The 18,253-nt window shown below is 37.8% G+C and overlaps 1 protein-coding gene across 1 annotated transcript in view; it reads left to right on the top strand.

Moving 5' to 3' along the window:
* Nucleotides 1-18,253, top strand: part of SLC12A2 (solute carrier family 12 member 2) — a 75,005-nt gene that overhangs the window by 16,998 nt on the left and 39,754 nt on the right. The window contains 8 exon segments of the mRNA XM_042451765.1: nt 3,059-3,178; nt 5,400-5,475; nt 6,046-6,141; nt 9,295-9,434; nt 11,348-11,458; nt 12,540-12,648; nt 15,143-15,270; nt 15,359-15,443. Of these exon segments, the coding sequence (XP_042307699.1) occupies nt 3,059-3,178; nt 5,400-5,475; nt 6,046-6,141; nt 9,295-9,434; nt 11,348-11,458; nt 12,540-12,648; nt 15,143-15,270; nt 15,359-15,443 (865 nt within the window).

Genomic DNA, 18,253 nt, shown 5'->3' with positions numbered 1-18,253 from the left:
TTTCCACTCTATGAAATGGGTGTAAAGTGGTGTCCCTTAAATCAAACGGCAATCAAGTTTGTATTTTTGGTAGAGAGAGAGAGAGAATGAAATACTTTCAAAGAATTGATGGTGGAATCTGTGGATGAAGAACCTGTAGTATGAAGGGTTAATTGTATGTAAAAAGATGTTAGGAAACTTTGTTCCAAATATATCCTTTTATCCTTCCCTATAAAGTAGTAGTAAGCACTGTTTCTTAGGTGCTTTTGGCACTGGATCCCATACAGTGGTGCCTCGGGTTACGAAATTAATTCGTTCCGTGGCACCGTTCGTAACCGAAAAGCCTTCGTAAGCCGAATTGCATCAGGCGCTAAGGGGAAAAAGCCGCGATTCCGTGCGAAAAAGCACCGAAAAAAGCACCAAAGTTTTTTCGTATCCCGAAAAAACTTGTAACCCGGAACAATGTTTTCCTATGGGATTTTTTCGTAACCTGGGTATTTCGTCCCCAGGTACCATGTAGATTATAATTTTTAGGTGTACCCCCTTCCCCTCCCCGGGTTAGTGATTGTTCTAATATAAGTTGCACTGTAGACTTTATTGAATTAGTGGTACACTTAAGAAACTTTTGAAGAAAAAGATAATAATCCAAAGATGATGTTCAGGTCCAGAAATGTGACAAGCGTATGTAACAACAGCAGAATCTTCTCTCTCATCCACCCTCTCTGTAAAGGACAGGGACAGGGAACTAAAGAATAATTTGCTTTGTCTTTGTAGTAAGCCATTAATAAGGGAAAGCTTGTCCTAGGCTAACAGAGATAAAATGAAGGTAAGCATAATGGTCAGTGACTTTAAAATTTGGCACACATCATAAAGAGACAGTTTTTGCCTTGCACTGGGTTGTGATAATTTGTACAAACCCTTGTAACAAGAATGGAAAGATATTTTGCTGCTTTTTTTGGAATAATAGAACCTATTAAGAATTTCTGACTTCCTTTGTGTCCAAGCATCTCAGAATAGGACCAGTGCCCCTGAATGCACATAGGGAACTCAATCTGTTATGCAAGAAATTAGCCATTTTAACTTCATGGCAGTGCTCAGTGTTACTGCAGTAACTTTCCATATTGGACAGAATTGCAAGACAATAGTTAAGTTTGTTAAAATTATTAATGTATTTAATTGTTTTATGCCATATATGTTGTTATATTTTGTTAACAGAGGCCCAGTACACATTGGGGTGAAACGCTGCCCCTCTTTGCTGTGCAGCATTGCCGCAGCAACCAAACAGCCCAGCAAAGCTGCGCAGCAAAAAAGGAGCTGCTTAGAGCGGCTCCTTTTTGCTGCGAATGACGCCACTTCCTTTAAGAGACATATGGGTGCTCAGACGCCCACACGTCATCTACACGCCCCCCCCCCGGTGTGGGTGGTGCCGCTTAATAATGGTGCTGCCCCACATATCATAGGGCTTGGGAGCATGCAGTTGGTGCGTGCTCCCAAGCCCTACTATCACCGCCAGGACACCGCTTCCTAGTTTCAAATTTAAGTATGTAGGTGGTGGTGATGAAACCAAGACTATTTATTTACTTGTTGCATTAATTATTATTATTATTATTATTATTATTATTATTTATTTGTGTTTTACCACCTCTCCCGGATGGATCGAGGCGAGATTACAATCTAACAGTAACAATAAAATACAAGAAAAAAATAATTTCAAACATTAAAACAATTAAAAACAATGCAGTCACTTTTATAAGATAAAATGTTCTGATCCTGGATAGCAGAGTGATTGATGTCGTTACAGAAGATTGGGTGGATAGGCTTGTCGGAAGAGATCCGACTTAATTGCCCTCTTGAAACTCTCCAAAGAGGTAATAAGACGGATCTCTTCCAGGAGGTTGTTCCATAGTTTAGGAGCCACGGAGGTAAAGGTTCTTTGGGAGGTTGAGACCAATCTGGTTGGATGTGCTTCCAGCAGATTTTTCCCAGAGGTTCTGAGAGTGTGGGGTGGATTATACAGGGAGAGGCGTTCCTTTAAGTAACTCGGGCCCGGGCCATGTAGGGCTTTATAGGTGATAACCAACACCTTGTAATGCGCCCGGAAGCTAATAGGTAGTCAATAAAGATATTTCAAAATAGGTGTTATATGGTCAAATTTCGAAGAACCAGTGACCAATCTGGCTACCGCATTTTGTACTAATTGAATTTTCCGAACTTGGTACAAGGGTAGCCCCATGTAGAGCACATTACAGAAATCAAGGCCTTTCTCCCTAATGGGATCCAAGGCAGCTTACAATAGTTCAAAAAACAATTATAGCTAAAACATTGATTGCAAAAGTTAAAATAGAGAATTAAATAGCAGTACAGTCAGCCCTTCCCTTACATGGGATCCGTTCCAGACACATACACCCACGTAAGGGAAATACCGTGTATGCTCAAGCCCTATTGAAAACAATGGGGCTCGTGCACATGGTGCACGTGCCATTGCTGCTTCCATTGTGTGGCTTCAGCAGAAGATTAAACCATGTATGGTGCACCTGCGTATGGTGTAGGTGCACCATATTATTGTTTAAAACAATAAAACATATTTACAGTTTGATTTAAAGATTTAAAATATAGCACATTATATTACATACCCATTACAACTCAATAATTAAAATTCATTTGTTAAAAAGGTGATGTTGTTTTCTCAGAGACCCTCTGTTAGTATCCAGTGATGTTTGGAAAGAGGACATTGCTTTTGGCTTATTTCAATCCTGTCTTCATGTTGGATGCTTACTTCTTCAAATCTATACTATGATAAACCACAAGAAGAGCTGGCTTTCTGAACCGCTCAGTTGATTCATTGTCTCTATATTCTAATGGCAGGCTAACTTGACGAATCTCATTGCTTTTGTTTGATTGGGCAATGAAAATAATATTAATGGTTCTGTTCCTTCAGTTTAAATGGAGTGCTAGAATATAGGCATTGTTATCATCAGTGGGAATGTATAGTAAGTTTACTTAGCTTGCAACTTTAACCAGACAGTGGCTCAATCTCTCTTTCTCTTCCTTCCCTCACTCCTTCCCCTTTCATTGTTAGGAGCCATTTGAGGATGGATTTGCAAATGGAGAAGAAGGAACTCCTAGTGGAGAAGCTACTGCCACTTATACTGCTGATAGTAAAGGAATTGTCAAATTTGGTTGGATTAAAGGTGTATTGGTGAGTATAACTTTGATAATTATTTGCTGTTCCAAATAAATCTGCATTTCTCTTCCTCTGGTTTGACTTCTGAGCAGAAGTGTTAAACATATGAAAGCAATAAATAAATAAATAAATATAAAAAGGCTGTTTCTAATATTACACTAAGCATTGTTTTGAAAAATTAAACTGGTTTTTAAAATACTGTACTATAGAAAAGCAAAATCAAGTCCTGTTCTTATTTGCATCTTGCATGCTTAAACTACTAAACTATGGTTTAAAATCAAGGATGGGCAACTGTAACGGACCTGGAGCCAAAAGAAAAAAGGTGGTCAGAGGTACACTTGTGTTTTGTTTTCTTTTTAAAAGAGTTCAGTAAATGCAATCTAATAAAAGGTGAACTGCTGATTCTAGAAGTTTTCAGAAACGGCATTTTGCTATCTTTTTTTGTCCAGAAAAACTGAAATTGAGGATGTCTGGAGGGAGCTGCAAGAGCCAGAAAACAGCCATGCTTACTGGTGTTTGAATAACTGCATATAAACCAGTTTTCTGATTTGGATATTAGAAGATATCATTGTTTAATAACAAAACAAAAACATTCTGTGAAGTTTGGGCATGTAAGGGGAGGAGGAAACATGCAAACATGGGGTTTGAATTCAGTAAACCATGGCTTATCAAGGCAAAATCTTGCAGATCTGTGCCTTGATTCCATGTAGGTATAGTAACCTGAGTAGTTTAGAATTAGCAATTCTAATTAAATTTATATGAAATAATTCAGAAAATTAATTTAAAGCAAAATAATTTGCTTTTGGGTTCCTGGGGAGAGCAATGTCTTGGCCGAAATTGATTATCTGGAGCAAGTCTAATAACTTATTGAGACAAGTTGGCCTTCTTGCAAAATGGATGTTTCATGAAAAACTGATCACCATATGTCACCTTTTCAATCAGAGAGAGAGAGAGAGAGAGAGAGAGAGAGAGAGAATTTACTATTGCATTCTAGAATTTTAATAACATTATTGTTTTTTCAGAGACAAGGAAGGTCAGTGACTTACCTAAACTGTACTCTTCCTTTTGCTCAGTCAAAATAAATGATACTACTTTCTCAGATTTGCCACCTTCTTCTTGGGAAAAAAAACATAATGGAATTCTTTGATTTGGTCACTATGGGTTTTTAAAAATAGTTGTTGGTTATCAGCTTGATTATTTCAATTGGCACAGTTTAAAATTTGCACTAGTATGCCTTCAAGAAATTCTGTCTCATGTGGATGAGTGGAAGATTGAAAGTCCAGTTTATGTTATGAAAAAGAACCTGTCCCTAGAAGGTTATTGACATTAAAATAATGTATTAACCAAGTTATGAAAAAATAGTGTGTATCATTCTTAAATAATTAGAGACCTCTTTTTGTATTTGTATTTTTTTTTTTTTTGCCCAGGTATATTAACTATCTTTATCTACGCAGAACAGAAACCTCTTCTTATACATTTGTAATTGGGATGACACCTTTTTTAGACGAACAGAAATGTAGTATATATTACATTTTAATGGTTTCATAGGTGTAGTTTAAAAAAGGTTTATTAAATAAGCCTTACACTGTTTCTGTGTGATGATGGAAGAAGAGACTGGTACACTCCCTGTTGCCAGCTGAAAAACTGAAGGTCAGAATGAGTCAGACATGTCACTGCACATGTCTGATGCACTCTGTTTGACTTTGATGGGTCATACATACAAGCCTACTTGAAATGTGTAGTTGAAAACTAGGTGTTTGATTGCCCCCATGGCGAACGTCTGAAGTCGTCCCCATGAATTTGATTTTTAAAAACTCCGGCCAAAAATCTGTTTTAGTCCTGATTACATATAGACCTGTTCAATCCATTGAATGTATTGATGTCTTGAATCACCATTCAATGAATGATTAAATGGGCTTATTTTAATTGGGTCTGACCAGGAGGATGCCAGCTTATATTATTAATTCAACAGTAGTTATTGTCTTAGACTTACTGTGACCCTAACTTAGAGAGGTTTTAAAGCAAGTTTTATTTAGAGGAGATTTGTTGTTGCCTTCTTAAGCAATGAGTTTCCATGGTGAGTAGAGATTTGAACCCTGATCTCTTGGAGTCATTCAAACCACTATTCAGAACTCGTTCCTACCAATTCATCAATTGGCAGGATTATTTTTAAAATTCTAGCTATACTAAATAATAGGATAGCATAGTATGAAAATTTGCTCTTATGGCATTACAGGTACGATGTATGTTGAATATCTGGGGTGTGATGCTCTTCATTCGACTGTCCTGGATTGTAGGACATGCTGGCATAGGTAAGTGTGCCTCCAATAAAACATCTTGGTATACTTCTTTACTTCTGAGAACTAATGCCAACCTGTGCCTTCTGGTTTGTTACAATTGAGGAGAATGAAAAATAATGTATGCGCTGTTGAGTACCCAATTCTCAACAAGGCTTAAAGTCTGTCATTTCCACTAAGAAGCTCAGTGCGTGCCTTTTTTGAGAGCACAATCCATTTCTTGTCTTGTTATTTTAGTAGTGGTGTGTGGGAAGGTAGTACTATTGAAAGGTGAGTTTTCAGAGCATTAGGTCAGCAACCAGCAATCCTTCCCTTTTCTTTGTTAGAAATGAAAAACTGGTATAGTGTTCACAAAATTTGAGGTATCCACTTTATTCAGGATTGATTCTTGAATGTGTTCACTTTCAGTACCAAAAAGTAATGCTTTTTGTACCTGTATTTGGTATATTGTGAACTAAGCTTGTGCATGTCTTAAGTGTGAGATATTATTGTTTGGCTATTTTGAAACCAGTTATTAAACAGCATCATGTTTTAAGAAAGTTATAGATTCTATAAGCAATTATTGGAACAATCTTCTTCTTACAGGACTTGCAGTTCTGGTCATTGCCATGGCTACTGTTGTAACTACCATCACAGGCTTGTCTACATCAGCAATAGCTACCAATGGCTTTGTGAGAGGAGGTAAACTGACTTAATAAATACTTCTCTGCTAGTCTTCAAATGTTGCAACTCATTATGCTTTTACCTAGCATTTGGGTTGGATTTTGCAGTATTGTTGTGGATATACATCATATATGGCATGGTGTTATTTTTTAAAAATGTTGGTTGTCAACCGCAGTTGCATTTGGAAATAACGCAGCTTAGAAATGGGAAGTAAAATTTGTCATATATTGTGTGGGGGGCACAATGGAAGCCTTATTTCTTACAAAAAGTGATTCATATTTATAGGATTGGTTACAGAAGAGTGTTATGCATATATCAATAGTGGAGCCTCCCTAAAGCTTCCAAAGCTCTTGCTGGTTAAGAGGCAGACAATGCCACTTTAGCTGTGTTTATTGAGAGGAAAATCTTACTAATTGCATTTGGGTTTTCTTCAAATTAGTTATGTTTGTGTTATAGACCAAGTAAATAATCATGTTTTGAAGGTCTGGACTTATTTTTCATGGCTGTAATGACAGATTTTTGTCTTGAAAATCAATTTGTTCTCTATTTTCTAATGCTAATCATTTTGGTGATGCAACTGAATCTGTTTCCACATGAACAAGAGCTAGTACAGGATGTGATCCAACAGGGCTATTTAGTTGACAGAACTGCTTCTGTCAGAGCACTTTGGCAGGGACAGTTCCACACACACACATGCCCCACTTGCCTAACTGGTGGCCTCTAGACCTTTTTTGGTACAGTTTTTTAGATAACACAGAGGGCTTTGTAGGAAGGGAAGGAAAAATGAAAGTGTAGCCAACATGACTTTGGATTTAGGTCATTTTGGGTTTTAGTAATTTGAATACATAAACAGTGTATTGTATTCCCAATAGTATAAATATTTATTAGAGTGACTTAATAAAACAAAAATATTTGAATATTATGATGGTGGTTCAGCTTCTCCCTTGCTCAGATGCATTGATCAAAAGGTATCTAAGGGCTCAAGCAGATGGGGCAGATATCTCCATTGCCTCGGGACTGTGGCAACCAGATGCTGCGGTCCCGATGGTGCTCGCTACCATGGCCCTCAATGGGCTTTGAAAATGAGCAGTAAGAAACTACTCCATTTCCCAGTCGGTTTTGGGCCACATTTGGCAGCCTTGGTGTGGACTCCAAGCAATCCAGGGCATGAGTCATGTGCATGTCCCGGTCCTGGATTGGCCCAGTGGTGGCTGATTCAGATCACTGACAACTCAAATAGTACAGAATTGTATGAATTATGGCTGGCCACTGTTTTTTCTACTTCTCTGATCACGACTGAAGACTTTTGGTTCCTAAAGTACAGCGGACTCTTGGTGTCTGCTAGAGTTTGGTTCCAGGACCCCCCCCCCCATGGATATCATCCATGGATGCGCATTTCCCATTATATATAATGACACAGTAAAATTGTGTCTCTTATATAAAATGGCAAAATCAAGGTTTTCTTTTTAGAAACTGTTTTTTTGGGGGGAGGGGAATATTTTCAACCCATGGATGGTGAAATCCCTGGATGCAGAATCTGTGGATATGGAGGCCAGTTGTTCTTTTTGCCTCTGTGCTGTAGCTGGGATCCTGGAGATCTGTGTTCAGTGTCATTAGTTAGATTATAGGACCTGCAAGTAATGTTAGGGTTTTGTACTAGGACTGAAAATAGAATTTCTATATCCTGTAATAGGAATTCTATATTTTACAGTTTATGTGCATTACAGGAAGTGAGTTTCAAGAAGACAGGGTGTGTGTTGCTTCCAGAGTTTTGTCTGGGAATGCCCCTGAAATAATTCCCATGTCAAAAGTGCAAAGCAAAAGCTGTAAGGCTAGTTAGTCAATAAATTCATAGGTTTGGAAGTGATCTGCAATTCATTTGTGCTCCCTGATGTCCGTTGGTGGTGACACTGGAGAGGGGTGTGTTTTTCCAGCTTCATCTGGTTCCACCCTGCTCACTGTAGGGGTCTAGTTTTGCTATTTATGTTCTGGTAAACTCATGTTGCTAAAGCATGCCTTTATGTGACACCACCCATAGATGTGGTTCAAAAACACAAGTTGATGATTGAGTTTCCCAATTATTAGTTTGGAACTAGTCATACAGAGCATATTAAGAGAGAAACGGGTTGACTTTTCTGAATTTAATTGAGGGTATTCTTTCAGTCTTTAAAGCATTTTGTTTTGGATCCTGCTTACTTGGGGCCGCAATTCCTCCCTTGTAACAATCCCCTCCTTCTTTAAAATCTACAAGGAAGGTTCTGCTGCATATATCGTATCTTGGAGAGGAGATTGGTAAGCATGAGATAGGTGCTCTGTATAGTGATATAAGTTTGAAGTTCCGTTTTTCAGAAGCATACCATTAATTTAAGGCCGAATCAGTTGTGATATTAGTTATATCTTTGTATTTAATACGCACATAGCCCCTGTTATTACCATACTGTAGAAATAACAGTTTTGGAGAAGAGATGTATTAATAAAGGAAATTTGTATTGTAGTTGCGCGATTCATTTATATTAATTTATATTGTTTTATGCTGTATTTAATTATATTTATTTTGTCAGCTGGTCAGAGAATCTGTATTTGCTGGGCAGCCATACAAGTTCTGTAAATTATGTGTGGATAGCTATGGAACGTTCAGAGGCCAATTTTATGCCTTGGCATCCTCCAGGAGCTTTGCAGATTTCCAAAAATACAACAACAGTAATAACAAACAAAGAAACAAAATCCCACAAAAAACCAAAAGTGGTCCTGCAACCATTTTTTTAAAAAATGAATCACTTCCTAGGACAGTCAATTAATTCATCTGTGTTGGAAGTAAAAACAGAGAAGTTGTGAAGCCTGTTTGGGAGCTACAAGAACAGTTTGGGGGGACACATTCGGCCCTGAGGCCACATTTCACACACCTACCATTAGTTGAATGATTAATGATTGGGAAAAAAAAGTTTAGTACCTCTTCCCATTTAATAGTCCTTATTCTTACTAGCTCATCTTGTGGCTGCTGTTGGTTACTAGAAATGTCTGCCCTTGTAATGTCAATTGGAAACATACATCTGTGCTTGTAGAACGTAAGCTTCATCTGTGTGTATGGGTGGATAGAAACATTAATGCTTTACATACTAAAGCTTAGTTGCTGCAGTTGAAACTTGTTTAAATTCTATTTTCTCTCTTCAGGAGGAGCATATTACCTAATTTCCAGAAGCCTGGGCCCAGAATTCGGTGGTGCAATAGGGTTGATCTTCGCATTTGCTAATGCCGTAGCTGTAGCCATGTATGTAGTAGGTTTTGCAGAGACAGTTGTAGAGCTGCTTAAGGTAAATTAATTACTGTAGTTTGTTTCTTGCTAACGTTGCATTTCACAATCTGAATTTCACCATCTCTTTTTTAACAGCACTTCTATAGATCAGGTGATCTATAAAAACTGTCAAACTCGCTGCTAATGTATGATGGAAAGTCTATATTGTTGAATGACTCATTGCTTGTTTTTTTTTAAAGAAGGACATGCAAATGACCTTGGATTTGGTGCTGTGAGAATTGCAATTGACAAGCAAAATACTTGTTGGGACCAGTCGTAGATCAAGTCATTGTGACTTAATTTTACTTTACTTTGAGAGCAGTAGAAATTATAGGTAGGATGAGAGAACCATGAAAGTACTTCCCTGAGTCTATGGAGGTTTTAGGCCTAGTTCCTCCAAGCTCTAGACTGCAAACCAGGAAACATAAGAAATGCAGCAGGCATAGTGTCCAGGTATTCTGAAGGAAAGGGGAAAGATAATGACATAGGCATTCAAGAGTGTCTTCAAAGAGTGCCTATAGAGCCTGCTGTATCCTAGATTAGAAATGCATCTAAAGTATTTCATTATAAAACAAATTAACAGTTTAAAATGTTCAGGTACACTGGACTGCAGAAAATTGGGTAGGGTCTCAAACAGACAATCACATGATAAAAGCATTTTGATTACACATTATGTCTACAGATTTGCTTTCTCCTCCTGTTCCTTCTGAGTTTCCTATTTAGTGATTACCCTGGCCTATTACAGTGTCTAAATTGGCAAGCTCTGTTTAGCTTGGGGTTGCACAACTTGTGGCTCTTTTGATTTTGTTGCACTGCAACTCCTGTCACTCCTAGCCAATGATAGGAAATGCTGGTAGTTGCAGACCAGCAGTTTTTGTAAGGCCATAGTTAACAATCTATGGTTTATTTTTTGACCTCCAAACTAGAATTATAAATGGTTTGAAGTGTGCATCTGATTCTTCAAGCAGTAGTCATAGTTTGCCATAACTAACTGCGGGGGATGTTATGTGCAAGAGCAGAAGGAGGTCAGTCATATAACATATGCCAGTAATTATTTTCTGTTCCGTTGAATTAGGCATGGGAATTCCAGGGCTCATAAGGGAGTATGGACACTGTTGAAAAGGGACATTGTAATCTCCTGTTATCTCTCTTGTTTTTTTGGAATAGAATTTATTTTTTAAAGAAAAGGGGAAGGTAACATTTACTCTGTCAGAGTTGTGCCTGATTTTTGAAATTGCAGTTAAGCTTTGAAAAATCTCGTTTGTGGCAGTAGAGGCTTTTTAAAAATACCTTGTTGCCATGCAAACGATTGCTAGTGGGGGGGAAAAGTTGACTTTTTCCTTCCTAGTGCACCAACACATACCTCCTGAATCTCCCCTATTTTAATGGACTGATGCTTTTTAAATTCCACCATTGATACCAGTTGAGACTTTTAAAAAAATAGCCTGAGTGCATTTTAGGAGGGGCAATAAAAGTGTGTGAATGGGATCTGGGCAATCATGTTAGGGGCTGCATATTAACAGTGTGGTGATCCTGGGCACTTTGGACAGTGATCCTACCCATTGCTGGCATTCTCCCCCTGACATGCTTTGAACACCTTTGACCACTAGGCTGAAAAATGTCTCCACACAGTATATTGTATGAGACTAGAAGAAAACTGAATTGCAGGAGGAAGATGCTATTAACTATTTTGGATACTCTGCAGTTGGGAAAATGTAACATCATCCTGTATGGAAAGTAGCAGTACAAGAAAATCAATACATATGGGCTTACCATATCCTGAAGAAATCACAATCATATTGAATCACTGATAGGAAATAATTAATTTCAAACATTATTTAACAGGCAAATGCAAGTTTACTTTGTTTTAAGGTGTTTTTTTTAAATATCCCATGAAACATACGTCTTAATATTTTTGTTTTGTTTTTGTAGGAACATGAAATACTTATGTTGGATCCAATGAATGACATAAGAATTATAGGAGCAATCACCGTTGTCATTTTGTTGGGCATATCTGTAGCAGGAATGGAATGGGAAGCTAAAGTAAGTAACATCAAACATTAAAGTTATGGAGCAATGATCATTTGGAGGTTAAAAAAACCCTTCCAAAGAGTAAGCAAATATTGAAGGAATGTATATTGGAATCAATATTAATATTAAGACTTCTGACTCCGAAGCATTCTTGCAATAACTAGATGTAAGGTCAGGACATAACTGTTTGAAATTGCCTATGCTAGTGAACATTTTTAAAGGAATTCTTCAAATATCAGACTTACTTTAGGAGAAAGTTCTGATAAGTGTCCTGAACATGCAGTTTTGTGAACAGATTTCTGGAATTTGTGCCAAAGAGACTATATATAACTGAAGGGCTGAACAGACAGCCCGTTTGAGCGCACTTGGAGCTGGATTGGAGGTGTGGTGTTTAGATGCGCCGCGCCCCCAAGCAGGATAGAAGCCAAATCAGTGATTACACACCAGCCAGCTTTTCTCCCGCTTGGTGGTGGTGATGGGGGGTGATGCTTAGACACCACTTTCCCCATAGACACCACTTTTTCCCAAGGGAAAAGCCAGCTCTTTAGGAGCTCTTTTTGCCCCAAAAAGGAGTGAATATTATCCACTCCTTTTTGGGGTGGAATCATGCTGGTTTGGGGCCGGGAATCTGTTTGCCCTGGCCCTGATCCAGCCTAAAAGGAGCAGCTTGTCTGTATCCCCTGTGAGTCACCTGTTAAAAATTGGCACTAAAAATGTCACTTTGAAAGAAGAAAGATAAGCCCTGAATGTAGTAAGTTGGTACTGTTGAGCCAGTTTTGCATGCAGCGTGCAAAAGTCCTGTGTGGTAACTACTTGAGAAAATACAAGCCTTCTGTTGGTGCAAGATTTACACAACCCTTCTGTATATTAAATAATTCAGTTCATCACTGACAGTAGTATGAACATTGAGATGATGGGCTAACATTTTCCATATTCTTATCCATTTTGTCTAAATCTGCTTGAAATCTGATTGTCAATCTGTAGATTTCCTTCACGCTGTCATCAAATGTTTCTTTAGTCAGGGCATGGAAAAAAATCATCATATCCATCCCCAAAATTCACTATTATGTTTATACACTCGTCCCTCTCATAGGCACAGATTGTTCTGCTGGTGATCTTGCTAGTTGCTATTTGTGACTTCATCATAGGAACATTTATTCCAATGGAGAGTAAGAAGGCTAAAGGCTTTTTTGGCTATAAAGGTAAGGATAGTTAGCAAAAACAAATACACTTAAAATTTTGCTCCAGTGTTTGTCTTTTACTTATGTATTTTACTTACATTGGTATTGGCTCTGTCATTGACTTCATAGACACAGAATGTTTGTTTTTCTTAGCTTCATATTTAACTTTAACTGTAACATTATACTTCTAGTTTGAATAATGTCTTTACCATGTCTTATTCTCAAGTTATTTTGTTTAAGTCATATTTCAACATGCAGTCCAGTGAGATATCTGTAGCATGGGGTCTAATCTATCAGTAAAGTTGACGCACAACTAACTTTGTTCTGACTTGTTCAGAGTTGAAATCAGTGCAGATTTTGAAGCAAAAGGTGCTTTGCACAAACAGAGTCTCAAAGGGGACTTTGGGAAGGGCGAGAAGCCTTAATCATGCTGTCCAATTGCTTTGGCAAATGGGAGCTTTTCAACAAACCATAGACTTCTATCCAGTGTTTTTGAGATTCAAGCAATCTGCCTTATTTCCATCCAACAAGTTAAAAATATATATTTGAAACAAATTATGGGTTACTTCTCTGGCTTGCTGAGGGAGATACAAGCCACCTTGTTAAAGTGGAACATCACAGCAGAGAGTGGAGTGCATGTATATGCCACCTTGTCCTCACCAAGTCAGAAGTTTGGCTTGTAGCTGCAAATTCAGTTTACACCTCAACCTAATGAAGTTAAGTGAGTCAACATGGCAGAATGGTTTGAGTGTTGACCTATGACTCTGGAGACAAGTGGCTTCGGTTCCTCACTCAGTCATGAAACTCAGTGGGTGACCTTGGGCATGTCACACTCTCTCAACCTCAGGGGAAGACAGTGGTAAACTTCTGAACAACTCTTGCCAAGAAAAGCCTATGATAGGCTCGTCTTAGGGTTGCCATAAGTTGGAAGTGGCTTGAAGGCACAAAACAGTGACAACTAATGGAGTTAACTGCAAGGGGGAAATGGTGCCAGGAGAAGCTTCTATACTGTTCTGTGATATCCCTGGAGGAATGGTAACATATGTGACAGCAACATTTTTTTCAAAAGCTCTTTGGTTTAAAGGGACAGTTTAAAGCATTGCTCCAAACAAAGAAATGCACAGGAATCATACTGTGTTGTGTATCTCATGTAAGTAGTAAAACCTCAGTACAGCCTCGTGTATTATGGCTGCACATAATTTGGGCATTCCATGCATCCACACTTTGTCTCTCTTGTTCATTGATTTCCCACCAAATACGCATACATCTGAGGCAGCCAATCCATCCTGCGGTCTGACTTCCAGCCAGCTGCAAAAGGGAGCAGGGCAGCATGTTGTGTGGAGTTGAGTTGAGCATAGGCTGTCTGCACGTGACAAAACACAGGTGAAACCTCCTGGCAGAACATGGATGTCATGGCAACAGATAGCATGGTTGATGGAAATGACTTCATTCATTCATTTTTAATTTTTATTTTTTAAGTTAATAAGAGAATGGCTTAGTACTACTCAAAAGGGTGGTCCATGGGCTAATGCTTATCCACAAGCCATCAGCCTCTAGTCCTTGAGCATTTTTAGAAGAGAAAGGAATAATTGTAGCCAGTGGGGACAAATTATGTAGTGATTTCATGGTACATTGGGGGGAAAGTTATAATTGTCCACATCAGATAGTTTAAGAAGCACTGGCCTAGAGGCTGAAGAACATGAGCAAAGAGACAAGGTGAATTAGATACCCTTAGTGATTGCCATAGTACATGTATGAAATAAATACTGTCTTCAGTTGTAAATTTGCTAGTCGGTTTTTGTTTGTTTTCTCAGACAGGCTTTTAAAACAGAAAGTTTTAAAATAATGTCCTGGGGTGTTATAATGTTTTAAAGTGTATGGTTTTCAAGTGCTTTTATCTTTTTAAATTGTATTCTATTTTTAAGCAAATGATCTGTTTTAATATTGTAATAATTTAATTCCATTTTAATTGTCACTTGTATAAGTTTTTAATTGTACTATGTTTTTAGACTGTAAGCCACTTTGAGTTCTAATTTTGAGGAAAACGTGGGATACAAATAAGCATTATTATTATTATTATTATTAGTAGTAGTAGTAGTAGTAGTATTGAATAATTTGTATTCACTCCAGAGAGCTTCCATCCTAGATTTTACAGTAATTGGACAAATCATCTTTTTTTCTTTTTTAGAACAGAATTGTGTTGTACAGTATTTATTTAAGAGAAAGTAGCATTCATTTACTCTAGAACTGTTTTGGCAAGTTTGTAATTACTTGATTCAGTTAATGTAATATTCAAGTTACAATTTATGATTGAGGAAGATTAGATGGAATAAGGGCATGCATTGCCTTTGTGGTATTGGGGTTGATACTTAAGTTGGGACATGTTAAAAGTTTGTTTTCTTTTTTTAAAAAAGAAATACTTCCTAAATAGTTTAGAAACAATATAGAAATCCATCTTTTAGTTTTTACATTGATCCTAGTCTAAGTTGACTTTCTATAATTTTATTTATAACAGCTGAAATATTTTCTGAGAATTTTGGACCAGATTTTCGAGAAGAAGAAACATTCTTTTCAGTATTTGCTATATTTTTCCCAGCTGCAACAGGCATTTTGGCTGGTGCAAATATCTCAGGTGATCTTGCGGTGAGTAGTTTTTAATTATTCTGCTACTTGATCAATTTGATCAACTCGCTTTTTGATCAAGAAATCAATGGATATATTTATTTTTTAGGATCCTCAATTAGCCATACCTAAAGGAACTCTTCTGGCCATCTTAATTACTACAATAGTTTACATCGGGATTGCAGTATCAGTAGGTAAATAACTTCATTTTATAAATACCTTGGTGGTGGTGTACTACATGTGCTGCAGCTGTATCACAAGGCCCAATGTACAATGCTGTCTTAATGTTTTACAGATGTTTTGTGCAGAATTTCTGTTGAAGGTTACTCTGTGAATGGCTAGTAGGGATAGTTTGGATTTAGGTATGCCTTTGTTCCAGAGTGGGACCCAAGGTGGCTTCCACAAATAATTTTCTTCAGAACTTTGGCACTAAATGGAGAATGACAATGGTTCAGTTAAAGTTCTCTCATCTGCCATAGATTAGAAGTAACCATTCCTTTTTCAATAAATTTCAACTGAACTAAGTTTTAAAAGGGACATGTATAAGAAATGGAAAAGGGGGTAAATCACCAAACAGGAATTCAAACAAATAGCTAGGGGAAAAGTCAGAAAAGCTAAAGTGCAGAATTAGCTCAGGCTTGCTAGAGAGGTTAAGAACAATAAAAAGGGCTTTTTAAGGTATGTCCATAGCCAAAGGAAGAAGAAGGAAACAGTAGGGCTACTGCATGGAGAAGATGGAGAAATGTTAATGGGACAGAGAAAAGGCAGAACTACTTAGTACCTACTTTGCCTCCGTCTTCTCACAAAAGGAAAAAGGTGCTCAACCTGAGGAACAAGGAATAGGTGGTTGACTGGATGATCCTTGAGGTCTCTTCCAGCTTTATAATTCTATAATTCTAACTGCCATGGCTCAATGCTGTGAAATTATGGGATTTGTAGTTTTGTGAGATATTTAGCTTTCTCTGTGAGAGAGCTCTGATACAACAATAAACTACAAATCCCAGGATTCCCTAGGAGCCATGACAGTTAAAGTGGTGTCAAGCTGCATTATTTCTGCAGATGCAGCCATGGAGCGACGTTTCTCAAGATGACTGGCATGAGTGGGTCGGTTTGTAAGGGAAACGGCTGGACAGCTTTACTATAGATCCATCTTAAAACACATTTTGTCTCCCTCCCCCCATCCGTTCAGGCCTCTAGCATCAGAAATGTGATATATACAGTCATCCCTTCCCTTATGTGGGGATCTGTTCTGCCCCTGTTCCCCCCCCCCCCCCCGGTAAGGGAAAAAACACGGATATTCAAGCCCCTCCGGTGGCGTGGCGGTGGCGCGCAAGTACCATTGTTTTGTTCCTGCACGCGGCTCCCTTCCTTCCGGCGCAGCTTCCACGTAGAATGCTGGTGCAAGACCACACACATTCAGTCCTCTGTCTGCCCTCAGAACTAAATCACAAATAGATTCTGTGAGTTTTGACACAGAAATAAATCCCATTGAACTGTGGACATGTTCAGTAAACAGTCTTATGTGGAATATTTAATATGTGGAATCTTCAAATGACAATTTGATTGCCTTCATTCTTAATCCATTTGCTTGTGTGTTAACTGCAGGCTAGGAGATAAGCGTATAAGCACTTCAGGTTTTAGCTTGCATATGTCACCTTTATAATGGGAAAATTCATGGTTTACTGGCAACATTTGTTTTACACTGGTATTTTAGAGATGAAATTAACTTGAAGAATTATTTGCTAAATAGTTGGTCCTTATTGCTCCCTTACTGCCCCGCAGCTGTTAGATGTCACATGGCTGGAATCCTCTAATTCCCAAAGCCTTTTTGTCATTAATGCTAAAAAAAGTTAATCTACAGATCAGCAAAGGCTAAGGAGAGTTGCCTTAATTCTATCCCTGAAAATCATTAAATACCATGCTTTCATCTTATTTTTGTGGTGGAATCAGTGCTCCATCTGACATAGGTTTTAATCATAAATTGTTAAAGGTAACAAATCAATCCTGTCCATGTTCAGTTAGAAGTAAATCCAGCTGTGTTAAGTGCACAATAAAATAAGTTTTACAGTGCAAAATTAAAGGATAAATATCATTTCTGTCAAAGGTAGCATTCTAACACAGTCTAGATAAGCATTTTTTAAATCATAAGTCTTCAAAAATTTTGTGTTCTAGTGACATAAGCCCTACAATAAGCAGTTTTTAGTAATTCATAATTTCCTAAATGAATAAAAAAAATGTATGGCACAAAGTCCCCTTTTACAAAATAAGAAACAAACTAAGTGTGCTTGCAATAAGTAGGTTTAAGCAAGATTAGCATTGTGCTGGATTGTAGGAAAGCTTGCATGGAGATACTTCAGATTAGAGCAGATTGTTGGAAGAAATAGCTTTAAATTTAAAACCACTAAAATTCTTGTGGCACCTTAAAGAGAAATATGTTTTGTTTGGTATACATTCTCATAGAAGGCCGCCCACTTCATGAGAAGCATGTTGCAAATTAATTTGGCAAGTTATTATATAGATGCTTCAGTGGACAAGTTGGTGGGGGACGTAAGCAGCAAAGTGAGATAGAGTAGAAATACAAAATATACAGATATTGTAGAGGAAGAAATGTAGTTGGAATGTAGCACCGACTTACTGCTGTATATGAGCAGATGAGCACAAATTTTGCGGGTGGGGGGAAGGATTATAATCAGTGGATTTAGAAAGAACAGAAATGCAAAAAGTAGACAGTTCCGTACACTGTCCATTAACAAACAATGAGTGGAAATTTGCATGTCCTTCCATGCTGATCATTATCATAGAATGAGATAAAATGCTTAAATTGCATAACTTAGCTAGTTTTGTTAGGATTTTTAAAAATTCTTTTCCTAATGTGGCTGAAATAATCTACTCTGTAATTTGTAATTTCCAGTCTCTGCCTAAAAGAAAGATTTCCTTCACTAAGAGTTACCATTTTGCTTTGAAGATTCCTTACTTAGGATAAAGTAAGGATTTATCCTAGGAT

This window comes from Sceloporus undulatus, chromosome 2 (assembly GCF_019175285.1).
Source record: "Sceloporus undulatus isolate JIND9_A2432 ecotype Alabama chromosome 2, SceUnd_v1.1, whole genome shotgun sequence".
Lineage (NCBI taxonomy): Eukaryota > Metazoa > Chordata > Lepidosauria > Squamata > Phrynosomatidae > Sceloporus > Sceloporus undulatus.
The sequence above is the reverse complement of the archived record's forward strand: the minus strand, read 5'-3'. Positions and strand labels throughout refer to the sequence as shown.